This window comes from Barbus barbus, assembly GCF_936440315.1.
Source record: "Barbus barbus genome assembly, chromosome: 42".
Taxonomy (NCBI): domain Eukaryota; kingdom Metazoa; phylum Chordata; class Actinopteri; order Cypriniformes; family Cyprinidae; genus Barbus; species Barbus barbus.
This window is the reverse complement of record NC_136720.1, coordinates 2,064,168-2,074,887: the sequence shown is the minus strand read 5'-3', so window position 1 is coordinate 2,074,887 and position 10,720 is coordinate 2,064,168. Positions and strand designations below refer to the sequence as shown.

Genomic DNA, 10,720 nt, shown 5'->3' with positions numbered 1-10,720 from the left:
TACCCTAGTGTTTTTATATAAACAATACTCTACATGTTGCATTGTGTAGGCCACGTGACATACTAACCTTGTACAATGTGTAGAGAGTAGAGAGCGATCAGAAATAACTCAAAGTAAGCCACAAATCATAATTACAACAAAACTCGAAAAATGTTGGACAGCGTGACAAACAAGCAAGAGCAATCAAGAAAGGAAAAACGCGCTCTCCCGTCTTGCGTCACTTCCGAGTCCTTATAGGAGACGAGGATGCCTGATTGGTTCAGAGATGGTTGTTGTCATCACGTTGACAGGGAAGATCGATTGGGCTGACGTCCAATCACAGGATCTGAAAGTGGTGACAATCAGGCAGATAGAACAAGAAACACCTCCCACAATATTATGGGATGTAACAAAATACATTACAATATATTGAATAATACATAAGGAGTTAAAGGGATATCCATCCATCCAGTTGCCTGAGCTGCAGTAGCCACGATGCGGAGTGAATGGCCGCGGCCGATGGCAAGGTTCTATTCACTGAGGAGGGAGGAGATGGAGCCAGCCCCAATCTGTTGGACCCCTAAGGCACTATAGGCAGGAGTATGACTTGCAAGCCAGGCCACATGTCCGAACAAAGACGTGCGCCGACAAGCAATTATGTCTGTGATTGTTGGCAGACCAGTGCGTAGGTTGATGGCCGCATTTGTTATGAGGTCGGACCAACGAACATGAACGATTTGACTTATGAAATGACTAGCTTTTTGGCATCTTGCGATTGAAGAGTCCAGGTCTCGGAACCGTACAGTATATTAGAAATGATAAAGAATAATATATTGTGTAAATAAATTACAATATATTGAATAATAAATAAGGAGTTAAAGGGATACTCCACCCCAAAATGAAAATTTTGTCATTAATCACTTACCCTCATGTTGTTCCAAACCCGTAAAAGCTTCGTTCGTCCTCGGAACACAATTGAAGATATTTTGGATGATATTTTGGAGGCTTGTGACTGTCCCATTGGCTTCCAAGTAAATGACACTGTCAAAGCCCAGAAAAGTCTGAAAAGCATTGTCTCTTTCATCAGACATATAATTTTATCATCCCTGTGCCAGCTAATGTCTTCTCGTGGACTCGGCCAGTAGAACTTGTTTGTCCCTTTCTTATGCATGCTTTTCACTCTTACATCTTCTTCGACCTCCAGGATGATTCCTGGGTAGGGTTCACCATCGTAGTTAACAATGCACCACTGCCCAACGTTTTCTTTCATGATGACCTCAGGTTGTGATGGTTCATCAATGAAATCGTTGCCTGGGTTTGCGTAGGCTATGTATATGTGGGGCGGATCTATCAAAATAGGGGCGAGACCCTTTTGGGGTAGGCGTGCGTTTGTTTTGGTGATTTCAAATATCAACATTGGCTTCCAGAAATCGTTTACCCCACCTTTAACTGTTTGATGGCGCAGTAGTGAATACTGCACAGTTGCACAAGGTGATCTTTTTCCCTCCTACCAAGTGCTGGTACCTCTTCTTATTCTTTTCGTTTTTCTGTTTTCCCTCTCCAACAAGTTCTTTAGTTGTTCGATCTCTGTCTGGAGCCTTCTTCTCCCCAGTCTGACGGTCCTCCGTCCAACAATGTGTTATATTATATCATCCTTGTATTTGCCTACACATGTATATGATCTTTCTCTCTCTCACACACACACACACACACACACATATATATATATATAATTTGGTTGTGCTAATCTAAACTTTTATCATTACAACTGATTTACTGCTTTCCACAGACAACAATGCATCAAATAATTCTCAAATACTGTATTATTTAAAACAATTTTCTGTAACTTAAAAACAGTGACAATATAAATTGACTTATTAATATAAAGAGTACATGTATTGTAGTGGCCCAGAGAGGTTGTTGCTTGTCTGGATCTCAGTCAGTGCAGTCAGAGAGGCTCAAAACAGCAGAGTTTCAGGTGTCAAAGGAAGACTTTATTACACAGAGTAAGACAGCCGCCACATTCACCATCTCACAGGTCTTTGTTTGTTCAGATGCCACATTTTATACCCTCTAACAATGTTTCAAGGTTGACGCTTTCTATTTTTTATTGGCCATATCTTTTTTGCCCCTCCACCATTATTTTGCGGCCTTCTCAGTCTGCTATCTGATGGTGGAATATTGCTGAAACGGCCCTTTTTAAAATATCTGGCCTCCCATTGGCTGGAGGCGATTTCAATGTTCTTGTGTCCTCACCTGGCTTTTTTGTTCTGGAACTTTCCATCTCTGCCCATGTAAACTCAGTCTATATACAGACATTAAGTTTTAGACTAATTTAACACATTATCCAATGTATTGATTACTTTCATGATTTCACATTCTCTTTTTAGTAATCTTAGTAAGATTATATTTTACTACAGTAAGATAATAACATTTCTATATTTTACTACTAAATTTCACAATAGTATCAACACCAGTTCAGCATGAACCTACAAAATTATGAATGCTCATGATGTTTCTGGAGCATAAATGAAAGATTAACCTTCTGTAAGCATCCAGGGTCAAAACATTATGCACAAATATGCAAGTCTTAGTAAGCATTCAACACACTGTATTTAAATATTTAAGAGCCATCATTACCCATGCACAATTACTCAACTAATCACATGCTACCCCACTGAACCTGAATCAATTGTAATACATCAGCTAATCAGGCCCTTAATCAGCCCACTTCCAATAATTAATTGGAAATCATATGCAAAGTTTTTTGGAGGGGGGTGTTTTTTTTTTTCGTCCATTGACAAATGTCCAGCAAAACATTTACAAAACCAATCATCTACACAAAATATGTGATTAAAATCCCAAACTTTCATAAATAAGAGCGCAAATCTATAACTAGTTTACCTCTATATTTAGCCTTTATAGTTTCACGGTTGTGATGGTAATGGACTTTTCCGATGACACTGATCAGTAGATTCAGAAACAACATTACCAGCTTCACTTATAAACCAGTTTATTCTCTGTATAAGGCCACAAAAGTTCTTGAAATATGAATACATCATGGCAGTCCTGATATAAATTGCAGGAGCAGAGAAAAATTACCCAATGTTGCTTACCATTTAAGATTCCATTATGAAATCAAATGTACCTACAGCAACAGAGGTGGCATGGCTTGGGCTTAAGACAAACTGACAGGAAGAAAGAGCTCAAGTGACAAAACACTCTAGTTATCTGTAAGTGTTTGGACTTCATTACATTTCCTCCCATTATATTCCCATGTTCACACTTAATGGGACCCCACTTATTACTCTCCACAGCAATATATTATTACCTATTTGAATGCAGCATAGAATTATTGCTTACATACTAATATGTAATTGTAAACTGTAAGACCATCTCTTTTTATTATATCATCCTTGTATTTGCCTACACATGTATATGATCTTTCTCTCTCTCTTAATATAAAGAGTACATGTATTGTAGTGGCCCAGAGAGGTTGAACTCTCAATGACAGGTCATGGGGAAAAATCTCGAAAAATTTACAATATCAACCAATTTTTTGGAAAATGATAAATGCCCCTCCATGATAGTGGAGAAATAGAAAAGATTGCGCCTAAAATGATTTGATTAAGTGAATTACATCTGTTAATTGTATCCTACACAATGCAACATGTTTGACATCACAGTGTGTACAGTACATTACAACACCTGCTTTTAATGTTTACATAGGTCAGGTGGAAAATTTTCCCTAAGGTTATTTTAAAAGTAAAAATGTTTCAGAATTTAAGCGACCAAAATACCAAATGTATGAATTGGATTTACATGCAGTATGTACAGCTACAATACTCTTGTTGTTAATGTTCACATAGGTCTGGTGGAAAAAGGGTCCGAAGGTTGTTTTAAAAAAAATTCAGAATTGACTAAGAGACCAAAATAAACGAGTTTTTTATTTGTTTGTTATTTGTGAATATGTGCATCTAACATGATACATAATCTGCACGTTTAATAAACTCCAGCTGGTTCAAAATCGCACGCGGTTAATCGTGCAGCCCTATTGGGGACACTTAATTTCCAGTGATATCGTCGACTTGATTGCACAAATACTATTAGAACTGAACTGAGCTGGATGATGACATCACTGAATTCAATAATGAAATGCCTTTAACTGAAAATTGAGTGTTTACTATTGTCCTTCTGCATTACAGAACACACTATTTTCCTATTTGATACTGCAAAGCTGCTTTGACACAATCTGTATTGTTAAAAGCACTATATAAATAAAGGTGACTTCACTTGAGTTAATTTGGTAAATGTGATATCATTTAAAAGAAAAAAAAAAACCGCAAATTTGTCACAAATTTATGGAAATTACCACCACAAAATCATCATTTTGATTGCAAAATCACAAAACAAATTTGAAATCCTGGAGGGACTATTACATATTACCATTAATGCTCCATCTTGAAGTACTTTTGCACATTTGACCTGCTTGTTTCAACTGATTTGTTAATGCAATTACACTTTTTACACCATACCCCTCTTTAAATCACAATATAATTTTTGATTCCTTCCCTTTTCAATCTATTGATTCCTTTTCACTTTCACCAGCACTGCTTACTAAGTATTCTTCTTTATATTTTTTCCCTCTTTGGTAGTTTCCCTAGACTTACTTACATTGATATGTAAAAATTGAGCATACATACAAACATATTTTATTTGATCACAAGATGTGAAAGATCCCAAGTATTTACCCTCCCCTTGATAAAATGGGGACAGAAGTGGTCAAAAGAAACAGCGATACAAGAACAGTCTATTTGTGATCCGATCAATCAAAACACATTTTAAACCCAGGTGTAAACCACAGCCAAATCCACTGCTCAGCTATTTTGAACTACAAACCCGATTCCAAAAAAGTTGGGACACTGTACAAATTGTGAATAAAAACAGAATGCAATGATGTGCCTCTTCAAGATTAATCGCTTTTTGTATTCCCCAATTGTAAGTCGCTTTGGATAAAAGTGTCTGCCAAATGACTAAATGTAAATGTAATGTGGAAGATTCAAATTTCTATATTTTATTCAGAATAAAACATAGATGACATATCAAATGTTTAAACTGAGAAAATGTATAATTTTAAGGGAAAAATAAGTTTATTTTAAATTTCATGGCATCAACACATCTCAAAAAAGTTGGGACAAGGCCATGTTTACCACTGTGTGGCATCCCCTCTTCTTTTTATAACAGTCTGCAAACGTCTGGGGACCGAGGAGACAAGTTGCTCAAGTTTAGGAATAGGAATGTTGTCCCATTCTTGTCTAATACAGGCTTCTAGTTGCTCAACTGTCTTAGGTCTTCTTTGTCGCATCTTCCTCTTTATGATGCGCCAAATGTTTTCTATGGGTGAAAGATCTGGACTGCAGGCTGGCCATTTCAGAACCCGGATCCTCCTTCTACGCAGCCATGATGTTGTAATTGATGCAGTATGTGGTCTGGCATAGTCATGTTGGAAAATGCAAGGTCTTCCCTGAAAGAGACAACGTCTGGATGGGAGCATATGTTGTTCTAGAACTTGGATATACCTTTCAGCATTGATGGTGCCTTTCCAGATGTGTAAGCTGTCCATGCCACACGCACTCATGCAACCCCATACCATCAGAGATGCAGGCTTCTGAACTGAGCGCTGATAACAACTTGGGTTGTCCTTGTCCTCTTTAGTCCGGATGACATGGCGTCCCAATTTTCCAAAAAGAACTTCAAATTTTGATTCGTCTGACCACAGAACAGTTTTCCACTTTGCCACAGTCCATTTTAAATAAGCCTTGGCCCAGAGAAAACACCTGCGCTTCTGGATCATGTTTAGATATGGCTTCTTTTTTGACCTATAGAGTTTTAGCCGGCAACGGCGAATGGCACGGTGGATTGTGTTCACCGACAATGTTTTCTGGAAGTATTCCTGAGCCCATGTTGTGATTTCCATTACAGTAGCATTCCTGTATGTGATGCAGTGCCGTCTAAGGGTCCGAAGATCACGGGCATCCAGTATGGTTTTCCGGCCTTGACCCTTACGCACAGAGATTGTTCCAGATTCTCTGAATCTTTGGATGATATTATGTACTGTAGATGATGATGATAACTTCAAACTCTTTGCAATTTTTCTCTGAGAAACTCCTTTCTGATATTGCTCCACTATTTTTTGCCGCAGCATTGGAGGAATTGGTGATCCTCTTGCCATCTTGACTTCTGAGAGACACTGCCACTCTGAGAGGCTCTTTTTATACCCAATCATGTTGCCAATTGACCTAATAAGTTGCAAATTGGTCCTTCAGCTGTTCCTTATATGTACATTTAACTTTTGCGGCCTCTTATTGCTACCTGTCCCAACTTTTTTGGAATGTGTAGCTCTCATGTAATCCAAAATGAGCCAATATTTGGCATGACATTTCAAAATGTCTCACTTTCAACATTTGATATGTTATCTATATTCTATTGTGAATAAAATATAAGTTTATGAGATTTGTAAATGATTGCATTCCTTTTTTATTCGTAATTTGCACAGGCTTCCTTTGTGGTTGAAACTTCTTCCACATTGTTGGCAGGTGAAAGGCTTTTCTCCAGTGTGAACTGTTATGTGGGAGTTAAGGTGTTCTTTCTGGTTGAAACTTTTTCCACACTGTTGGCAAGTGAAAGGCTTCTCTCCATTGTGAATTCTGATGTGGTGTCTGTTAAAGCTTTCTTTTTGAGTAAAACTTATTCCACACTGTTGGCAGGTGAAAAGACCCTCTCCAGTGTGAACTGTTATGTGGGAGTTAAGGGTTTCTTTCCGGTTGAAACTTCTTCCACACTGTTGGCAGGTGAAAGGCTTCTCTCCAGTGTGAATTCTGATGTGTGCTTCCAAGCGTCCTTTATGAGTAAACCTCTTTCCGCACTGAGGGCATGTGTAGGGTTTCTCTCCATTGTGAATTCTCATGTGTCTGTTAAAGCTTTGTTTTTGAGTAAAACGTATTCCACACTGTTGGCAGGTGTAAGGCTTTTCTCCAGTGTGAACTCTCATGTGCTTGTCAAGGCTTCCTTTTTGAGTAAAACTTATTCCACACTGTTGGCAGGTGTAAGGCTTTTCTCCAGTGTGAACTATCATGTGCCTGTCAAGGTTTCCTTTTTGGTTGAAACTTCTTCCACATTGTTGGCAGGTGAAAGGCTTCTCTCCAGTGTGAATTCTGATGTGTGCTTCCAAGCGTCCTTTATGAGTAAACCTCTTTCCGCACTGAGGGCATGTGTAGGGTTTCTCTCCATTGTGAATTCTCATGTGTCTGTTAAAGCTTTGTTTTTGAGTAAAACTTATTCCACACTGTTGGCAGGTGAAAGGCTTTTCTCCAGTGTGAACTCTCATGTGCCTGTCAAGGTTTCCTTTTTGGTTGAAACTTCTTCCACATTGTTGGCAGGTGTAAGGCTTCTCTCCAGTGTGAATTCTTTTGTGGTCTTCCAAGCATCGTTGATGATTAAACCTCTTTCCGCACTGAGGGCATGTGTAGGGTTGCTCTCCAGTGTGAATTCTCATGTGGTGTTCAAAGGGTCGTTTTTGACAGAAACTCTTTCCACACTCGGAGCATGTGAAGGGTTTCCCTCTACGAGTTCTCATGTGCACTTCAAGGTTTTCATGTTGATCAAAACACTTTCCACACCGATCACATGTGTAAAGCTGCTCTCTATTGTGAATTCTCATGTGTCTGTTAAAGCTTTGTTTTCGAGTAAAACTTATTCCACACTGTTGGCAGGTGTAAGGCTTTTCTCCAGTGTGAACTCTCATGTGCTTGTCAAGGCTTCCTTTTTGAGTAAAACTTATTCCACACTGTTGGCAGGTGTAAGGCTTTTCTCCAGTGTGAACTATCATGTGCCTGTTAAGGCTTCCTTTTTGGTTGAAACTTCTTCCACATTGTTTGCAGGTGAAAGGCTTCTCTCCAGTGTGAATTCTGATGTGGTATTCCAAGCGTCCTTTATGAGTAAACCTCTTTCCGCACTGAGGGCATGTGTAGAGTTTCTTTCTATGAGTTCTCATATGCACTTCAAGGTTTTCATGTTGATCAAAACTCTTTCCACACTGATCACATGTGTAAAGCTTCTCTCCAGAGTGAACTCTCATATTCTCTTTCATTTCATTCAGTACTTCGCTCTCCTCTTTCAATGCCATCAGGTCTAAGGTTAAAAAAAACAAATAAATGTTAACCCCAGTTTAATAACACAAAAACAACTGACATTAAAACATTCAAACATGTAAAGTGTCAAACCTAACATACAACTTTCCCAGTAATGCTAACTCTTCACTTATTTAGGATGTCTCAAAAACGATCAAACTGGCATTGAAATCCTCCATTTAAAAAAAAAAACAGTTTGACCCAGATCTAATTAATTAGGGGCCAGGAACCAAAGGTGCATAGGCACCTAATGTAATCATTGGTCGTCGTCGTCTTCCGATCAAGCCTATGGCAGCCCACAGAACAATATTAAAACACCATCTTTGTTTGTTCCTCAGTACCTTCATGTTTGACCCTCAATGTTTCTTCATTCTTCATGTCTTCACTCTCTTCTTTAATACATGTCATCTTTATAGTGGTATGTCTAGAATGACAACAATTAGTTGAAAGTAAAACACAAACTAATGTGTAATCTCTGAATGTAATCAGCTTTCTAGTTCAGTAGTCAGCGCATTGTTAAGGGAGTCAATAAGAGTGACAGAGAGAACACAATCTAAACATTTCATATATATTCCATATATTCTCTTGCAATTGTTTTAAATGCATAGTTCTTTAGAGGTGGTTAACATTAAAATAAGATATCAAAGTTAAGATGCCCCTTACCTGAGGTATTCCAAAGCCCTGCTTCTCTGGTCATTAAGTTACTTAAGTGACTGAATTCTCTGACAAACTCTTTCAAGATAATGTGAGCAAAATGAGACGCACCTATTGTTACTCAAGTGGGAATAATGCGCTTTACTCGTGCACTGCTGTTAGATAATGCATTACAATTTTACATTCAATAATAAAGCATTTCTTACAGTTCCTAAAAATAAAAAAAAAAGAAGATGAAATTACCCGAACAGTTTGCTTTGACTTCAACGCTCTGAATGCTTCTTTAGCCCAAAAACACAAAAGACACGGCGCAGACACATGACATCATATCCCCACTTCAAAATAAAAGCCCCGTTTATACTAAAATGACAAAAGTGCATTGAAATTCACATGCAAATAATAAAACATATAGCCAGCATCCAGAGTTGAATTCTTGGTGAAACACATATTTAAATCCATTTTGTTTAATCATGTGCTGAAAATAACTAGCAATGAAAGCATTTCACCCACATCTATCAATCAAGCCATTTTTTTGTTTGATGGATTTTTTGAAAAAGCTTGATCAAAAACAATTATTTTAGATAAACAAGGTCTGTTGATAAAATTAAACCTTGAGCCACAAACTAAAAAACAGCAGTATGCATATAAGAATTATATTCAGGTGTCGTTGCCAAAAAAAAGACCATAAAATGGTGAATGTATAATATTTGTCTCAGAATTTGACAGAGGTGGAAAGAGTACACTGCAATGTTACATTGCTGAAGTAAAAATACTGGTGCCAAAACAGCACTTAAGTAAAAGTACAAAGTCTCAAAAACTACTCAGAGTAGTAGTTACTATTCAGCTGGCGATATTTCATGATGTACCAAAAAATATTCATTCATATCAAAGATCTATGTGGATAATATAGCTACTTTGAACAAAACCCATTTTTATCTTATTGACAAAGTATGTGAATTAGTGATACAGGTTAAGAATATCTGCTGCATTGTTACTGTTGTAACTGTACAATTACAATATAAAATCAGAATGTTTTTCATTTGTATACGCCATCAATATGTGTGATCCACAGCTTTGGCCAGATGGGGTGTTTGTACGCCGGCGGACAAACCCAGTATAAACATAGCCCCAGTGACTATAGAAACATCTGATGGAATAAGAGGTGTGTGCAGCGGAGGCACATGCGTCTGCTTAAATGAATTTCTGAATATGACTTATGAACCTTAGAGTAGTATCATACAGTTCACGTGGGTTGCGCTTGGGATGTAGCGTTGGTGATAAAGCGCAACGCATTGTCATTGATAAGCTCTTGCAGAATGCAGATATTGTATGCATACAAGAAACTTTCTTATCAAAACAAGATCTTAATTCAGTAAATTATGATATTTAAGGTGTGGGAGAATCTACAACAGATTTAAGTTTGGGAATAGAGGTGGATTGGTGTATAGCAATCAAAGTAGAACATAATAAGAATGCATTTGTAATTCTGAATGTGTATATTCCTTATGAATGCTGTCAAAATGAAGATGAGTACATCAATAGGCTTGCTTTTTTAAGTTCTTTTATTAAGGAAAATGTATGTACATGTATATTTGTACGCAGTGCCTGAAAGTAAGTAGTCCCCAGCTATATCATAGGCTGCTGAGCTGGGGACTACTTTCAGGTGCTGTGTAATATCCCATGGTACGGCAACAAAGTTCCTTGATTTTTACGCAGGAATATAGTTCCTAGCCATATCGGCCTAGAAAATCACAACTTTTCATTTTCCGTCGGTCTTAGTACATGATGCAACTACAGAAGAGTCAATGTTTAAATAGGAAAATCATCGAAACTCTTTGGTCATTTTTGATGACCAAATGCTAATAGTCTAATCAGAGTCAATGATCTATGCTAAGCTA

General features: G+C 37.8%; 1 protein-coding gene across 1 annotated transcript; it reads right to left on the bottom strand.

Annotated features, from left to right (window-relative positions):
* Positions 1–5,032: 5,032 nt before the first annotated feature.
* On the bottom strand, positions 5,033–9,153 carry LOC306861623 (uncharacterized protein). Its single transcript, XM_079404003.1, has 3 exons — positions 8,510–9,153; positions 6,640–8,169; positions 5,033–6,557 (listed from the first exon to the last, which is right to left on the bottom strand). Exons 1-3 carry the CDS (start codon positions 8,574–8,576, stop codon positions 6,517–6,519), a joined length of 1,638 nt encoding a protein of 545 aa, XP_079260129.1. The 5' UTR covers positions 8,577–9,153; the 3' UTR covers positions 5,033–6,516.
* Positions 9,154–10,720: the final 1,567 nt, after the last annotated feature.